The sequence below is a fragment of the Zingiber officinale genome, chromosome 8A, assembly GCF_018446385.1.
Source record: "Zingiber officinale cultivar Zhangliang chromosome 8A, Zo_v1.1, whole genome shotgun sequence".
NCBI lineage: Eukaryota > Viridiplantae > Streptophyta > Magnoliopsida > Zingiberales > Zingiberaceae > Zingiber > Zingiber officinale.
The window spans coordinates 2,086,469-2,105,102 of NC_056000.1; the positions used below are offsets into that span (position 1 = coordinate 2,086,469).

Sequence of the window (18,634 nt, forward strand, 5' to 3'; positions counted from 1 at the left end):
AACGGTCGTGGCAAATCGCTAATTAACTCGCGTTAATGTTGCCTTTCTTCCATCGGGAGCGCGGAGCAACTGGGTCAGATGAAAATCACGTGCGGCCCGAAGCCTCGCCATCTGGGCCAGCAGTGGCCCATCATTCAACTTAATTTTGTTGTATATTCTTTTTCATTTATTTAGGCATGAAATGACTTCTAAAGTCAATTATTGGATTGCCATTGAATTTATCTCCCTTGAAAATGACTTCCAATAAAAAAAAAATAGATAACTTTGTGTATCAAAGTATGCAATAGCTTTCATTTATAATGCAATTTCCTGGTAAATATACCTCTAAGAATTGACTTTATATATATATATATATATATATATATATAGTAAATGCAACCTCAATCGGGGAGATAATTTCTAGGAAAAATCTTAAAGGTTGACCTCTTAATTTCTAGATAATTGTAAGTCAAGAGCCAATTAAAAAGCAGGGATAAATCAAATTGCTAAAATATTTTGGTTTTATTTGATTTATAAATACATGAAAAAAAATATTTGATAAACTATATTATCCAGGTTGTTCGATCTCCTCCTCATCCAATTACCTTGCAGCTTCTTTTGAGAATTAGGCAACGGCAGCAGAGCATCGCGATTCACGTCCATAAATTGTTTGACTTTCTGCGTCGAAGAAATCCAAAACACCTCCGCCTGCAGCTGATCTCGTCTCTATATATCCAAGCAACTGCTCATTTTCTATCTCTGCAGTTATACGCCTTCATTCCATTCTCAAGCCTGTTAAGTTTCTTCCTTAAATTATTTTTTTTTCTTCTTCAGGAAAACAATTTTTTTTCATATGGATTTGATTGATTCATTCTCTGTTTGTTCTAGTAGTCAATATTGTTATTCTTTGGAGAGTAACTGAATTCTTTGGTTTTGAAAAGTAGGGGAGAAGTCGAGGAAAGCCATGGGCCAAGCTTTCTGCTGCGTTCAAGTAGACCAATCCACGGTAGCGATCAAGGAATCCTTTGGGAAATTCGACGATGTGCTTCAGCCTGGATGCCACTGCTTGCCTTGGATCTTCGGCAAGCGTGTCGCCGGTCGCCTCTCCCTCCGAATGAAGCAGCTCGACGTCAAATGTGAAACAAAGACAAAGGTTTGCGTTGCTTTCCTCACTCTGCTAAACTAGTCCTTTGAGTTAGTTCTGGAGATAAAAAAGTTGCGAGTTTTTTGATAGATGAAGAGCTCAGCTAGTTCGTAGGCATGTTGAGTTCATGATCTAGAACATGTTTGGCACCTAGCGTGTTGTCTGACTTTGATATCGTCTTCACAGGACAATGTGTTTGTGAACGTTGTGGCATCCATCCAATACCGTGCTCTGCCAAACAAAGCAAGCGATGCTTTCTATAAGCTTAGCAACACACAGTCTCAGATCCAAGCTTATGTATTTGACGGTATGAATCTCTCGTCGATGATCGTATGCATACTGATGTATTTTTCTAAGATAGGAATCACTTATTGATGGTAGGCATAGTAAAATGAAGTTATGGGATGTGGAACTTTGAATTCTTCGATGTTATTGTAGTTTTTCTTGTTGACCCTTTTTTCTATTCATCAACTTTAATTTCAAAATTAATTATCAAGAAGCAAACTTCTTATTTTTCAAATTTGAAAAGAAATTAATCTCAACAGTGTAAATTTGAACCCAAAATCCTTTACAAACTTCCACACGTCACTGAAAGTCATCATTCAAATTTCTGTAATATAATTGATCTACAATTTCCCTCTTTCCAGTGATAAGAGCCAGTGTGCCAAAGCTCATCCTGGACGATACTTTTGAGCAAAAGAATGAGATAGCCAAAGCTGTGGAAGAGGAACTTGAGAAGGCCATGTCTGCTTATGGCTTCGAGATTGTGCAGACTCTCATCGTCGATATTGAACCAGATGAGCATGTTAAAAGAGCAATGAATGAAATCAACGCAGGTAATTCTAATTTTCTTAGATTGACCAAAGAAAAAGATCCAATTCCAATCATAATAATTATATATATATATATATATATATATATATATATATATATATATATATATATATATCTATGCCTTTGCAGCTGCAAGATTGAGAATGGCAGCAAACGAGAAGGCGGAAGCCGAAAAGATTGTGCAGATTAAGAAGGCGGAGGGTGAAGCGGAGGCCAAGTATTTGTCGGGCGTGGGCATTGCCCGTCAGCGCCAAGCCATCGTGGACGGCCTGAGAGACAGCGTGCTTGGCTTCTCTGTGAACGTGCCAGGAACAACTCCGAAGGACGTGTTGGACATGGTGCTCATCACCCAGTACTTCGACACCATGAAGGAGATCGGAGCACAGTCCAAGTCCTCGTCAGTTTTCATCCCTCATGGACCGGGGGCCGTCCGTGACATTGCTCAACAAGTCCGGGACGGCCTTCTCCAAGCATCTACCCATTGATTATCAAATTAATGGAGAGTAATTAATAATTGTGAAGGTTGTGTATCGTCTTGTGTGCTTATATCGAACTGCCGGGCTGTAAGTAAACTAGGTGTGTGCTTAAGCAATTGTCTTAAACGTGCTTCAGTTTGTTTGTAACCAAATCGTTTCTGATTTTCAATTCACTCGCAAGATCTGCTTTGAGATGGGATGATCATATTGGAGCGAGAGTGAAAAGGTCAAAAATATAAATAGCCTATTTTCAGAAAAACAAAAACAGTAAAAATTGCACCAGCCGGGAATCGAACCCGGGTCTGTACCGTGGCAGGGTACTATTCTACCACTAGACCACTGGTGCCTGCGGAAGTTATTTTAATATATTTAGATCATATTATTAATATTCATGTTTTCGTCAATAACTAAGTCAGGCCTTGTCCGAGAAAGGCAAAATCATAAATTTGTATTGTAGTTCTCATAAATTAACGACACCGGAAAAGTTAAATTGTTGCATCTTTTTTTAATAATTTTGAGTATTTATTAACGTGCCGCATCTGTAGAAAAAAGTCAAATTATTGCATTGCTATAATTTATAAATGTTGACCGACATGTTATAATGACGAGTGCAATGAGCTTGCATTCGATGGATTTTAATTAATTTTCTATAACAATCATTCTAACTTTTCTTCCCTTGTATTATATTAATGTTTTTTTTAAATGTTAACTCGATGAGCTTGCATTTGTATTTGATGGAGACCAATTTTAATTAATAATTACAATAAAAATTGTTGATTATAATTTCACCATACAAATCTTCAAATGACATTTCTTTTATTTGATGCATAAGTAACCAGGGGATTTGATGTTGCTTAGGTTTTAATAGATAATCCATACTTATTAGAATCTAATGAAAAATTAAACTCACTCATAGGGGTTTTGCTATGGTGGTAAGAAATACAGTGTATTTTCAATTCTCATACATGGCATATATCCATCTCATTTTCTGAATTTACTTTATAAGTAAAATGTGTGATCGGACTGTTACCTCAAAATTAATCAATTCGTTTCTTAGATTTACTTGATGGACGAAATTTAAGAAGATTGTTTATCTCAAGATTAATCATCTTACTTCCTGACATAATGTGAGATTAGACCATCTATCTCAATTTAAGGATTTATCTGATAGACTGAATATGGAGTTAAATTGTTTATCCCAAAATGAATAGCTGGGATCGAATTTTTACCTTAGGATAGATACATGTTAAAAAATAAAAAATTAAACTAAAAATATTTGAGTCACTAATTTACTAGCTGAACCATTAGGAGATTAATAGATTAATAATTACAACAATATATCTGATTTTTAGAATTAAAAATTTCAATCAACATTTAAAATATTTTTTTCAAATAATGTCTATGGTAAGTCATTAAATACTCGTAAATCATGTATTTTCGACGTAAATTTTGAATTAAGGATTAAAATGCCTGATTACTCATAGAATTAAATATTGTAAATGAATTAAATATTCCTAAATAAATTTAATATTTAGCTTTGCAAGAATTTATTTAATTTGAATAATTTATTAAATTAAATGATTTATGAAGAGAAATAACGAAATGTGTGAAATCGTTGACAGCTCAGCCAGAGGGGATCTGTTTTGATTTCATTTTGAATCGGACTGGTTAGGGTTTTTACTCTCGTCCCTGCTTTCTTCTCGGCAATCACGAAGTTCGTCGCGCGAGAAACCGGTGGGCGTGTGCAGCTTGGCCTGTTGGGTTCGACTCTTAGCCCACCCGTGAGCGCTCCTTCGCCTACTTCTCACGGCGCCTCTTCTCTGCAAGACGCTGCCGGCCGCCGTCTGTCTGATCGCGCGCCGGCCGCTGGCGCATCCTTGCGGGCCAAAGAGTTGCGGTCGCTTCCGCGGACCAAATGCGTTTTCGTAGCTGCCTCCGACATCATTCTCCGGCAGCACCTCGCCGGAGTCAGAGTAGAGACCTCTGACGTAAATTCATTGGATGCTTGCTGTTGAATGTTCTGTGACAGCTTGTGGCATATTGGGAGCATGTCTAATATCATCTTGCGTGGTATTGTTTTATTACCAGTTTTGGTTATGTTTACTTATTAACATTGCATGTCCTAGATTCGAGTTGCTGATGTTTGCCATTTGTTTGTGCTTCTGGGTCTTTTCTTTCTTTAATTAGCTGAAAATATATTTTCTTTGCAGAACAAATAGGAGGAACTTGTTTCTTCTTTCGCTGTGCTTGTTGGAAAATGTATAAATTCTTTGCACTCTTTTTCGAGGGACATATAAGGCTCCAACACTATATTATTGAGAATAATTATTTTGTATTATACAAATAAGAAATTGATTGCTTGTCATGCTGAATTTTAATGTTCTTATTTGCAAATTCTTCTCACTTATATTATTATTTCTAAGAAGAAAAACAATACAAAGGAACAATGGAACTGGATGGGCCTGGAATCGCAAGAACTTGAAATTGATCAGTGATGTTCAAAGATAATTTTAAATTTGATAGTTAAATCGTATTAATTAAACTTGAAGGTGTAAGAGATCGAAATAGCTAACTATGAAACTTCTACATAACTGAAAGTGTTTTAAAGCACCAAGGAAAAAGAAAATTCTACATAACATAACTAATGGTAAAAGTTTTCTTCAACTTATAACTTGTGGTATGACCTAATATAGAATTGAATGAGTAGTTAGATCAATTTAATCAACCCATATAGCTGAGACGCAGCTTGTTATTGTTGATGATCTTTGTTTAGCTTGTTCTATTGTGAAAAGTGTTATCCATTATATAAACATATTATTTTTGATAACTTTTTCATAAAAACCTTCTACACATTGTTAGTCGATCTACCGTATTTTTTGATGCAAGGACGCTGCTATATAAATTATGCAGCTGACTCAAAATGGATATTGTACTCCCTTCTTTGTTCTCTACTCTTATTTTCTGTTCAACTCCACTCGGTAAAAATTTTTCCATGATGCTTGTAACAGTCATGTTTCACTTTATGATGCATTGATGAGTGATCCTGGTCATGTGCTACTGTACTCCATACTGCCATTTTTTCTTTTTCTTTTTCTTTTTCAACTATCACATAAATTATGTTAAACACCAAATACCCTGTTCTAGAAATATTTGTGAAGGCTCAGAATGCTCTGATATTGTCATATGGGATTTAGTTCGTATCCAAATTTTGGTGGATTAGTAGCTTCTAGGTGCTTTCAATCTTGGGCTGACTATTGAAGAAAACTCTGGCTATATCTCTCATTGATTTCTTGTATGTGCCTTGCACATAAGATGGTACTGAGATATATCTCTACACTATTTGTCATTTCTATTCTTTATTTTTTAGATGTAGCACAGGCTGAAACTAGTAATAGTTTCATCAGTAAGCTTCACTCCAGCATTTCAAATGGCCTTCCTCATGCAGAACCAGTTCTTACATTCAAAATAGATGAGAGGGAACTGGTAAGCTTTAGTCTTCTCATCTTCTTTGGTATGCTTCAAAAATAATTCTCTCATTAGTGTTGGTGGAATCCTCTGTATTACCAGGTTCAAGGCATACTACAAATGCTCCAGGGGTTCTCAAGTTCTTCCTTTTACTGGGATGAACATAAACAAGAATATTGCCTGAAAAATGGGATTTATGTGACACATCTATCATATACTAGTCTGTATAATACTCTGAGCCAGTTTTTGTTTGCTGGCACATGCTTGAAGCAAGTTGAGATACATGTTCAAAAGGTGCAATCTACAAATTTCAGTGTCCCTACCCTCAAAGCTTTTGCCAATTCTGCTTCTTCGTGGCTTAAGGTTTACAGTTTTTTAATTATTTTTAGCGGTCTTTACTATTTTTCATTTTTTACTCAAGTCTAATATGCAATTACTTAAATGAAAAAGAGGTTGCGAGATGTTGTTTTGAAGGAAGAAGTCAATGTTGGTGGTTCAGATTCAGGAGCTAAAGCCACTCTCCTGGGATTGACTGATTCTTTGTCAAGGTCAATTTGTTGTCTTTAACACATAAATTAAGTTTTGCACATATGTCAATATATTGCTTGCATTTTATATTTTTTTCAAGTGAACATTCTATTATTATCCTATAGTAGTTAGTTTAGTATTTTGACTAGAGGCAAATTCTTGTAGGTGTTATTCAATCATTCTCAATGTGATAATATCCTCTGAAGTCGCAAAATTATCTATAAACTTAATAACTTTCTTTTGACGACGACCATTAATGCTTCAAATTTTGTCTAGCTTGAAATTATTCTGATTATATTGGAGAATATTTGTCCTAATCTTCATTCTTAATTGATGTCCTTTATATTCTTTGTGAATTTTTTTTTTTGAAGAACAACCAAATTATACATATAGTATACTACTGTGTTCCATTAACAAATAAATGCCGTAGTGAAGTGGCACTTTTTAAGCAGAACATGTAAGCTGCAATTTACTAATTTTTAAGTATTAAATTCTTTTTTCATTAAGCAATATTTTCTTCATTGTATTTGTATTCATGAATGTTATTGTTAGCCTGGCATGAACATAAAGTTCTTTACATTAATAGACTAATTTGATAAACATCTATATAATTATGAAATTTGTCGGGGTAATAATTTTGTCCTTTAAGTACTTTATTCCAACGATCAGTTCACGCAATAATTTCATAATAAACATCTCTATAACTAGGAAACTTTTTGGGGTAATAATTTTGTCCTCTTAGCATTTTATTCTCATCTCAGTTGAACCACCAATCTGCAGTATCCATGCAGGAGCAGAGCTCCTTCATCAAATTGTCTATGGAGCAATCCCCAGAGCATATCATCACACATCACCATCTGCAAGTGAATTGACAGTTCATATTCTCGATTATCTTTTCAAAAAGTTGAATGAATTCTGTCTTGTTGAAGGTGGCAAGGTTGCAGAATAATAAATGTTCAGTTTTTGCTACTCCTTGCCCCTTAATCTTTGCAATTAATTTAGAGAAATCCTGCTAAAATAACAGGAGGAGGCTTACCTTATGCTGCTTTTCTTCTTCACGGAAAGCTTGTTGCCATATCTAGAGGGGCTTGACTCATGGCTATATGATGGAATTCTTGATGATGCTTTTGAAGAGGTATTTCGTTGTTTTAACTAAAATTTTACATTTTTTGGCCAAATGTGCCATTATTTTGACTACTATTTTAGTTGACTTTAAGAAAAGCAGGCTTTACATCCTTGAGCATGGTTCAAGCCTCACTGAATAATATTGGCATGGCGTGGTGTATTTAATCACCCTTGAACCATGCATGATCTTACTGAGTATGGTCAGTATCTCTCTATATCAGTATTAGTATATATCAGTGATTCAGTGCAATATCTTTATTCACTGTTAAATTGTGCATGATCTTCAGGAGCACGAGTCAATGCCTCCCTATTTAGTTATTGTTGAGCACCTACTTGCAAAAACATTGATGTCTAAAAGCCTATCTGCTAATATTTCATCTAACATAAACAATATTGCTATTTTATCCTACATGTTGATCTGGCCAAAGGTGAATCAAGTGAGATATTTGAGATTCTCAATTGAGAATCAAGTGTACTTTGACTGTTTCAGTTTTATGTGGTTGCAGCAAACTAAAATGTTTTCATACATTCCATATTTTGTGCACATTTTTGTGATCAAGACGATAAACCAGACTGAAAAGATTTGTACACTGCAGATTTCTAATTGATTTCCTCTTTCCTCTGTTATCTGAATTTGAACTTAATGGCAGATGTATTTTTATGCAAATAATGAAGTCAGCATTGACCAACCTGCCTTTTGGGAGATGAGCTATCTTCTTAGATGGGGAAGATGGAGGAAAGCAAAATCTGACAATGTCCCAGAGTTGTTAACCGAGTACGAGTCAAGTACAAAAATGAGAAACAAAATGAGTGAGCAAGAGCGTGTTCTAGGATTTACTTCACAAGGGAGAGACCAAGCTGATATTGATAACATAGTCTGTCCTATATTTCTGAAGGACATAGCTAAGTCCATTGTATCTGCTGGAAAATCTTTGCAATTGGTGAGACACGTTCAACGTGACCACATTGTTTCATTAGACAACAACAATGAGTCTGAGCAATATAAACGTATGCTATCAAAGGGGTTTGAGTTGGGCTCTCAAATTTGTGAGCATCAAAACCAATGCAGCAATCTTGAGGAATGCATGTCATTTTATGAAAATAACCATGCACGGGTTATGGGATTTTTGACTTTGCCAGAGGTCTTCCTAGTCTCGTTGGTTGGCTTGTTAGTTGATGGTGATCATGCTTACAGGTGTTTATGGTCTGCTGATATTGCTCGAGAATACAAGACTCTGATATTGGGATGTAATTTAGAAGGAAGAAGCCAAGAGGGTCTAAGCACTAAATTTGCCTGTGATAAAGTATGGAAAAAGTTTTTAGCTGATGTTGTATTTAGGAGGATACTTGGGGACAGTGATAGAGAGGATTATAATGAATGCAAAATAAGCTTTTCCGCATCCCCTTTTGATCCAGAAAGATCAGAAAAGGCTACAAAATTACACAGAAACCACTTGCAAGATCTTGAAGCTGCTAGTTCATTAGGAAAGAGTATATTTTACTCTTTGTGCCTAGCAATCCAGTGATAACTGTTAGCAGGGAAATTCTGAGACAGAACTTGTCCTCTTGGGATGAACTTAACATATCAAAAGATTTCTATCTTCCACCAATTAACGATGAAAGTTTACGTGAGGACATCTTTGGTGATAAGGATCTTGGTGCAAGGCTGGATAGTGATTCATTAAGATGCCCTAGATTTGATAGAACTGACTATGCACTTGGTCTTCAATTTGATGGACGAGAACACATACACAAACAAGACGATCAAAGGAGTTTGGAAAATTTATATGCGTTTCCTACCATTCTTCCTTTTTTCCAGGTAATCAAATGGTTCATGTATTTATCAGATTTGTTTGATCGAACTTTTTATTGAAATTATATAAAAGCAGGAAAATTCTGATGTATCGGATCTTCTGCCTTTTCAAAGGAATAGTACCCTCGCATCAAAAATTCTCAGATGGTTTCAAGTTAATAAAACCAAGTACACACTTCACCCTGCAGTTATCATCCAAGAATGCCTTGTTGCTTATATCATGAAGCAGGTAGGTTGGTTGGCCGCTATTTCAGATTAACTTGTTTGTTTCTAACATTTGTTGTTATTACATTCTAGGTAGTTCATGTTGGTAAACAAATGTTGTCGAGGCTAATGAATGATTGGAAATTAATGAATGAGCTTGGTGTTCTTCATGCTATATATTTATTAGGCTCAGGCAAGATTCTGTGTTGCCTTGGTTATTGTAAATGTACACTCTAGACTTGCCTGATGATCTATGTTCCAGGTGATTTGTTGCAGCATTTCCTTGTAGTAACTTTTAGCAAGTTGGATAAGGGAGACATCTGTGATGATGACTTTGAGTTGAATGCCATATTGCAGGTATGAATTTATTCAAAGATGTTTCACACTTGGTTTTGCTTTCACCTAGGCACCTGTTTGATATAATTGTTGTATTGTGAAAAATGTAGGAATCAATTAGAAATTCATCTGATGGTGCTCTTCTTAGCACACCAGACTCTTTGGTTGTATCTCTGGCAAATTCTGATTATGAGGAAACTGAAGGGGGAAATCTCTCAAATTCACGAATGACACAGAATCAATGTTTTGGCATTAATGCACTAGATATGCTCAATTTCAGTTACAAGGTATGTATATGACTCTTTTTCCAAAGAATGCCCTTGGACTTTTATTCTTTTCGCAGGGCGACTCGCTCTTTATTTCTGTCCAAAAAGTGTACTCTCCCACATCCATCCATCCATCCATCCATCCATCACCTCCCCCAACTTACTTTTCATAAATCACAAAATAACAGCAACTATGCCTTCTAGATATGTGTTCTTGGGAGTGTGAGGAATTCAAATCTATCATTAATTTTTTTTTTTAATGTTTTGGTCCATTAAACCATTTTGATCTAAACAACCCTTTTAAACTTAAAAAATTATGTTCAGATGGATTGCCAAAAGTGATAAAGATTTGGTTCTAAAAAGATACAAATGCAAAAAATGTAACTTCATATAGAGAATGTAATTTTCGTTGTGCTTTACAGCTCCAAATCGCAAAATAAGATGACTTCTTAGAACAACATCAACAACCAAGCCTTATCCTACTCGGGTCAAGATGTCTTCTTAGAAGTGTGAGCAAAATTGTAAGGAATTCAAATCTGAGCCTAATCTTTGATTTTAAAATGATCTTGTCCATTAGTTTCGACCAAATCGGTTTGATGGAGATCTCAATATCATAAATCCAATAGTACCCTTATTTGTTCTAAATGATAAAGATTCATCTCTCAAAAAAATTAAGATACAAAAAAATAACTTTAATGTAGAAAAAAATGTAAATTTCATGCACTCTACGACTTTAAATTACAATGTGTCTTGAAATCTAGTCTTAATTTTTAATTCTGAAATGGTTTAGTTCATTGAACAGTTTTAACAGAAACGGCTTAACAGTACGTTTATTTGTAAAAATTGGCAATCTTTTATTATTATTATTTTTTAAAATATAGTTTTCCATTGCTTGAAATTTAAAAATAAGATCATATTTGAACTCACTGTCCTCTGAACATATATATGGTTTTATTGTTATGATTTAGAGCAGATTTGGTCAAAAGGGTTCAATAGATCAACATGGTTTGGAACCAAAAACTAATATCATATTTAAATTTCTGACGCTTTAAGGAACACATAAAAAACTAAGGTCATATTTGAATTCTGATGCTTCGAGGAACACATATTTGGGTTTTATTTTTTGATTTAGAGTTGATTTGCTCCATCAAATGATTTTTTAAATAAAATGTTTGATGGAGACCAATGGGGGCAATATTGCTTACTAAGGTTATTTAGAGAAGAAAAAGGTGGTGGTGTGAGGTGTGTTCTTTGGTTGATAACTAAGAGGCTCCCTATTGGAATAGTTGAAACACAGGGAGCCTTTTTGAAAATCCTCCTATATATATATTCTTATAAACTACATTTTGCTTTGTAAAGAAATTTAGTGCCACTTTGCCTTGATAGGTCTCTTGGCCACTAGACTTGATAGTTAATATGGAGGCGCTTAAGAGATATAATCAGGTACTTCCTTGGTTGAAAATGTTTCTTCCGTAACACTGCAGTATTTTGATTGTTTTGCGCTCTGTACAGGTTATGGGTTTCTTACTAAAGGTCAAACGTGCGAAGTATGTTCTTGATAGAACTCGAAAATGGATGTGGAAGGTGCAAATTAATCATTCCTTTCTCTTGCCAAACAATTACAATTCATATTTACTGCTTAATATTCTACTTCACTCAGTGGAAATTTATGTAACTTATGTTTTAGGAAACTACACTTCTCTCTCAGAGTGGCAAACAAGATCTATTCATAATGTTTGCATGAATGCACCTATCTTTTTACTCTTTTGATTCAATTTATTGCTGCTGCAAGCAGTGGACCCTGCAATTAGATAATCTGTGACATGTCAGTATTCCCTGTTCTTCACATATATACAACCGCCTTACAAATACTTCCATTCTTTAAACCAAAAGGTTACTCCAGAGTTGACAAATATATTAATCATTACGCTTGAGTTGCTTGGAAACTTGTGTTCTTCCACTTAAATCTCTTTTCATTTTTTTTGCGCTGTGCATTTGTCTCATGTTGTACTTCATTTCTTGTTGTACAATTATTGCAGATGACGTATCTAACAAAAGTACTTAATATTTTCTCACTGAATTTTTGTTCTCAAAGTACACTACAACATCAACGTTGATAGTAAAATCTTTCTGTTCATGTTATTCTCAATCTTAGCATTTTGAGACGATAGAAAGCAATTCCTACCAAAATTTAGTTCACTCTGGATTGAAAGTAAGTGATACTTGGATGGTGAGATATCTTTGAATAAGGTTAAAGAATTGTCGATGTGTTAAAGAATTAGCATTGGAAAGTAGGCAAAATTCTTTTAATTTTATCCTGTGGACGCCCATAAATGTTTTACTGATGTAGCATATCATCCAGAGATTTGAACAGGTTTTATCATTCTGATCCTCTTCTGTCACCTCCTGATTTTAAATTTCTTCCGACACTTTATTTTCTGCGAATTGTTTGACTTCATGCTAACTTTTACATGTATGCAAAGATCCATTAAGAGATTGAGATTTATCTCAAACTCGACACCAAATTTTTGTATTTTATTTTCTGTCCACCTGTAGCCATCAATTTAGAACCTTCGTGCATTTAATACTGAAGGTTCGTGATACATCATTCTTGACATACATAAAATTTTGATTTGGCAGGGCAGAGGAGCCACCACAAGCAATTACAAGCATCATTTGTTAGTAGAACAGAAGCTCCTCCATTTTGTCAATGCGTTTCATCAGTATGTCATGGATCAGGTAAATAACAATTCATTCTTCCTGGAACCATGTTTAGAGGTAAATCATCTTTGAAATTGACCAGATGGATGCAGGTTTTGCACACTGCATGGTCTGAACTTTGCGTTGGAATGGCATCTGCTGGTTCCCTTGATGAAGTTATAGAAGTTCATGATGCTTACCTCTTGTCTATTCAACGTCAATGCTTTGTTGCTTCAGATAAGCTTGTATCAACTTCTGCCTGTCCTCACTTTTTATTTTAGTGATTGAAATCAATCCTACAGCATCAATCACTATCCTTTCGTCTTTTCATGCAACAACAGTGGGCACTGATAGCGAGTCGAGTTAAGACCATTCTTGGATTGGCACTTGACTTTCACACGATACAGCAAACACTTAGCAGCGGTGGAGCAGCTTCTGCAATCAAAGCAAGATGTGAAATGGAAGTGGATCGGATTGAGAAACAATTTGATGATTGTGTTGCCTTTCTTCTGAGGGTAGGACTTCTCGTTTTGATTTTTGTTGATAATGGAGTTCTTTTACAACCGATTGAAAATATTTTATTTTAAAATATGCTTGCATGCAGATCCTCTCCTTTAAGCTTAATGTTGGGCATTTCCCCCATCTGGCAGACTTGGTGACTAGAATTAACTACAATTACTTCTACATGTCTGACAGTGGAAACCTTCTGACTGTACCTAGTTTTGACGCTTCTGCCAAACCAGGAAAGTCCGCTATGTTCAGAGACTGATTGTGTTGCATAATGATGCAGTTTTACTTCCATTTATCGGATAATTGCTTCAAAAGACTTGGGATTGAAGAGTTCCACTTGTCGCAGATCAATTAATTTGTCACTACTAATATCCTTTTCATGCTTGTACAGTTGTGTCTAGATGACGATCTGTAGAAAGGTATGATTTATTTGTTCCTTAATTTACCCACTTAATTTATGATGAAAATTGTGCTTCTTTTGTTGGGATTTCACATGAACATGATTGTGTTATGTATTGCGTTGCAATTCAGTTGGGTGTCCTTTCTGCTTCCTCGGAAGCTGTTTTTTGTCAGTACATAATTGTATTGCTTTCAAAACTCATGTGTCGATCATTTTGACTTTATTATTTTAGTTGTTTATTCATAAAATCTTATATTAAATTGGATCATGAAGGTATTTATGTTGCATTGAAAAAAAATTATAACATGGTTACACTGCTTATAAAAACGTCTACAAAATTATATACACTTTATCTTAAATGGGCAAGTGGTTTATTCATTGTTACCACTTGCCAATCTAAGATAAACACATAGAGCCAATTGTTTTAATTAAATCTGCCGTGTCGATTATTAAATAGCCTTTATTAAAATATTTTATAGAAAAGTATTTATTATTATATTTTGTATTTATTCCTTAAATATTAGAGTATTATATGCATAAAGTAAGAAGTATTATTCATTTTTTTTTATCTATTGTATCCATAAAATTGTTGTTTTATTTATATGTGCATTCCCTTACGTGAATCAAATATTTTTAAAAAATAATTATTTACATTTTTTTATTTATTCAATAAAAAAAATATTCTATTCAATTTGGCGAATCAAACTTAACAATCGTCATTACTTTAAGTAGTCAGTTGTGTTAGTTTTTTAAAAGCTAAAAACGAGACTATTTTCATTTCTACTAAAAGTAAGGTACACCAATTATTGCCCATTAATTTTTACAATAATGGAGGAGTGATAAGTACGCGAGAGATCATGCGGGGCCCACCTGAGATATCCTCCCGGTAAAGTCGGCGGGTTGCACTCATAGGGTGCGTTATGAACTTTGGTTGGAGAATTCTACGACGCGAGGACAAGCGCGCCGGGCCTGTCTCCATCGAGCGGTCGTCAATCCACGTATCACGCATTTGCGATGATCCGACGGACGTGAGATCTTCTTGGCAATCACACGTGTGAATCGACCTCGTCGCGCTCACCGTTTTCTTTTATTACTTTTTTGACACTGCTGATCTGTTGTCACCGCGGTAGAGGAGCAGAAGAACAGATCTCCATTGCCATTGAATCTCCCCTCGCGGAGATTCATACGAGGTTTGATGCCCTCAGATTCCCTGTGATACTTGCTTTTTTGTGAAACAAATCTCTTTTTTGCGATTTTATTGCGGTTTATAGATGTGAAAACCCTAACTTTTTCTTCATAGCGTAGAAAGATATGGTAAAAAAGAAAGGCTTTAGGATGTCAGAATCGACCAGTCGTAGTTTAGCTTCTCTTCTTACTCCCCAGCCCTCTTTTTACATACTTTGAGAAACGACAAGATTTATAGCTCCGTGGATCTCTAGCTTCATTTGAGTTTTAGTATTCTGGTGTGAAGAGATATTTGTGGCTTTCATATTATTTTGATCCTGTTCTACTGTGTGGAGGTGGTTCGACAGAAACTCGATCACATATGGATTCTATCAATGTAATGTAGTTTTTCATTTCAGAGTGAGAAGCTTCCATTTTCTACTAGAATTATAATAAGCAAATGGTAGGTGGTTTTAGTGGTTGCAAAAACTTGTTGCTATATTTTTATGTGAGTAACATATTTTCTTGTTTCTTAGCATCTTGAGATGTGTCCTATTAACCAAGTCATAGTTTTTATCAAAGAATTTTCTCTTTATAAGTATCTTTGTCATTTTAGTCAGTACTTTAACTCAAACTTAGATCAAAGTTTTTCATTTTTCTCCCCTTGTTCTTATGGCAGAGGAATATTTGTTGTTTGTGTGGCTGTATATCATAGCTTACAAAACACTGCTAAGTGATATTGCTTTTTGCCCTTTTTTTTCATGCATCAATTGAATTGAAGGCTCTTTTCCTATTGATAGAATAAAAAACCAACTAACAATGTTGGCCATTAAAAACAATTAACATGCCCAAGTTGTTTCTTTTTGTAAGCTAAGTGCTAGTGAACTATTTTATACTATGTTCTGATCCTCCTTTGTTACTGTTTGTAGGAAGTTTAATGATGGATAAAAGGAAGAATTATTGTACTTTTGAAGGGAAGAGTTGAGTTACCCCATCTAATTTGCCCAGGAAACTGCTAAAATGCTTTTGGCTGTAGAAGGAGGAGGATTCTTTTCTTCTTCGGCATCAGGGTATACTAACGGTCTTGCCCTTTTGCTTTTTGGACGAAGAAATGAAGAACCCATTAAAGTCTCACCTTGGAATCGTTACCAGTTAGTGGAGCAGGAGTTTGAACCTGAACCTCGGTCAACAGCCAGGAAAACTCAAAATTCTCAGGGCTGTGCTTCCTTCAATTGCTTTGGGTGTGCTCATGTGCAACTTGATAGGCATTCTCCTAGTTCAGTCAGTCTTGTTAACCAGTCTGAGACTCATCCAGAAACAGCCTCTTCTGACACGAGTAAGACTTCAACTACTGATGCTCTTAATAAGAGTGACAAGAAGCCTTGCCTGAAGAATAATTTGAAGAAACCTTCCAGAGATTGTTCTGCAAGTTGTGAAGTAGTCAATGCCAATGAACTTTCAGAACAAGTGGAAAATGAGACTTCTTGTTCCACACTAGGGAGAAAAGTTCAGTGGACAGATAAATGTGGCAAAGAGCTTGCCGAGATCAGAGAATTTGAACTCAGGTATATCTTGCCTTAATATAACTAATTAAAATGCACAATGAGTTATATGGTTAAACACAAATGGAATAGTTTATGTTTTTAACATATGAGTTGTTAGTCCTTGCTTCTTTGTTTTATCTTACATGAACACATCTTCATTCTTAAGTTATTTATCAGTTGGTTGTGATATTGTTGTTGGTGACCACAGAATCTAGTGTGCGAAGAATGTCTCAAGTTTGATTCGAGGTGACCACATACTATGTCCAAGAAAACCTAAGACAATTTTTTTCTGTTAGGTTCAAGTACTTGAAAATATGAAAATCAAGAGAATTAAAGATACCAGTCATGTTCCTAGTAGATAAGAGAATTACCCAATACCGTACTAGGTCCAACTACTTTTCCACCTGCCCAAAATGATAATACTTAAGTTAGTTAATACTATCTCATCTATCTAAGGTTATATTTTTTTTTATTAGCCCTGGGACTAAACTAGGACTAGGACATCATAATTAAGTTATAAGTTATGATACATATGTTAACTCTTAGAACATCTTTTATGAATTCGTAACACTGGTGGTTGGTGGGTGACACATGGAGTGAAGGGCAATCGTGCAACTAAGTTGCAAACGGACGAGTGTTGGACAAGCAGCTATTTGTAGACTATCAGGATTTTACTTTTGGATTCTCTATTCTGTGCTTCTTTGCAAGACCTGAAAAAATTTGTACATGTTGCTTGAGACCAATTTTCTGAACAGTACATAGGTGGTCATTTGAATCACTGATTTCTGTATTTAATCATCCCTAAACTTTTGTTAGCTATTTCTTCATGTCCAATCTATTCTTAAATAAGTTGAGCTAGTAGCTTGGTTCGGTGAGAAGAAAACCAAAGCAATATATTATCACATTCATACAAACAGCGAATATGGTGAAATTCTACAAATGCAGGCTCCATTGGCTAATAAAGCAGATGCCAACATTTCACAAATAAGACCTATGCAGGGCCTTATTGTTGATGCTAACATGGTCATTCAAGTCTGTTTTAATCATATAAGAATATTTTTGTCTCTTTCACCTCTCACACTTAAATCTATGAATTGACGAGAAGACCAGTCTTCTCTGCTGGGAAAATGTCATCAATTGATAAGTCAGTACTGAAGGACATCATACTTGCTTGTGATGTTATTGTTTCACCTCAATACCACATTGAATATCATTTTTCTCCTTATCATCAAACCCTTGGCAAATTTATCACTCTGATTTGTCTAGCAAAACTTAGTTGCCCCTTATCTTTATTCTTTTCACTAGACCTAATTCTTGTGCTTATCCTAATGTATATCTCTCCTTTCAAATACTACAGCGATTATGGTCTATCAGATGAGGAATTCAATCAAGAAAAATTCAGAAGATGTGATTGCGTGATTCAGTAAATTTTCATCTAGAAAGATAGATGTAACGTGCAAGATCTGGTTAGCGCTCTGATACCGCCATTCAAAGAATTTGCCAATCGACTGCATATTCAAGCGTTGATTACAAGAGCCACGGGACGTGACGGACTTTTGTTTCTTCTATTTGTTGTGTCCATGTTTCCTTTGCCTGATTCTTTCTTTACAGTGTTATTGAACTTTGGCAATCTATGAAAAGCTAAATTCAGCGTCTCCTTTCTCAACATTCTGCTAATCACATCTGCCATAGTATACACATCTCCTTTCTCAAATCTCTGTTTTTTTTTTCAACTTGTGTTTTTTCGTTTATGACTTGTGGTTAAGACAAGGATGATATTTGGATGCCAAAACAACATATAATATCTATGGAATAACCTTTTTTTTCTAGTTTTAGTCGATGCCAATTCCTTTTGCAAGCATGCGTTTCGTCTGTTACTTTGACAAAACTAGCGCTCTTTCTCGATCATTTTCCATAGCATGTTGAGCTTTTATAATACAAAAAAGAAATTATTTATAAATAAATACGAATCACATAAAGTTGGATCATTTAGAGCGGCGTGATTTGAACGGGGACGAGATGTGCCCGATCCGACATGGCTCTTAACGGGCCCAGTCAAATCTCTCAAAAACATATAATCCATTAAATATTTTTGATAAAAGAGACTTAAAATAAGAATTGTTTTAGGCGAGTGCCTTTTATAATT

The 18,634-nt window shown here is 35.2% G+C and overlaps 3 protein-coding genes, 1 non-coding gene and 1 pseudogene across 5 annotated transcripts in view; 3 read left to right on the forward strand and 2 right to left on the reverse strand.

Annotated features, from left to right (window-relative positions):
- Positions 1 to 616: 616 nt before the first annotated feature.
- On the forward strand, positions 617 to 2,613 carry LOC122007945 (hypersensitive-induced response protein-like protein 1). Of its 2 annotated transcripts, none has more exons than XM_042563483.1 (5): positions 617 to 773; positions 921 to 1,132; positions 1,310 to 1,430; positions 1,771 to 1,959; positions 2,087 to 2,613. In XM_042563483.1, the coding sequence occupies exons 2-5, from the start codon at positions 944 to 946 to the stop codon at positions 2,440 to 2,442; spliced, it is 855 nt and encodes a 284-aa protein (XP_042419417.1). In that variant the 5' UTR covers positions 617 to 773; positions 921 to 943; the 3' UTR covers positions 2,443 to 2,613. The 2 variants fall into 2 exon arrangements, with proteins under 2 accessions (XP_042419417.1, XP_042419416.1); XM_042563482.1 differs by having other exon boundaries at positions 620 to 773; positions 924 to 1,132.
- A 95-nt stretch (positions 2,614 to 2,708) lies between these two features.
- TRNAG-GCC lies at positions 2,709 to 2,779 on the reverse strand. The gene has a single exon. It is a non-coding gene; the product is annotated as a tRNA-Gly (tRNA).
- A 1,288-nt stretch (positions 2,780 to 4,067) lies between these two features.
- Positions 4,068 to 13,910, forward strand: LOC122011840 (annotated as a pseudogene).
- A 904-nt stretch (positions 13,911 to 14,814) lies between these two features.
- LOC122011838 lies at positions 14,815 to 18,154 on the forward strand. The gene is made up of 3 exons (XM_042568234.1): positions 14,815 to 14,970; positions 15,874 to 16,509; positions 17,846 to 18,154. Exons 2-3 carry the CDS (start codon positions 15,965 to 15,967, stop codon positions 17,913 to 17,915), a joined length of 615 nt encoding a protein of 204 aa, XP_042424168.1. The 5' UTR covers positions 14,815 to 14,970; positions 15,874 to 15,964; the 3' UTR covers positions 17,916 to 18,154.
- LOC122009543 (V-type proton ATPase subunit d2-like) overlaps positions 18,005 to 18,634 on the reverse strand; it is a 2,283-nt gene continuing 1,653 nt past the window's right edge. Inside the window, exon 4 of the mRNA XM_042565739.1 lies at positions 18,005 to 18,205. Coding sequence (XP_042421673.1) covers positions 18,005 to 18,205 — 201 coding nt within the window. The remainder of the gene's footprint in view (positions 18,206 to 18,634) is intronic.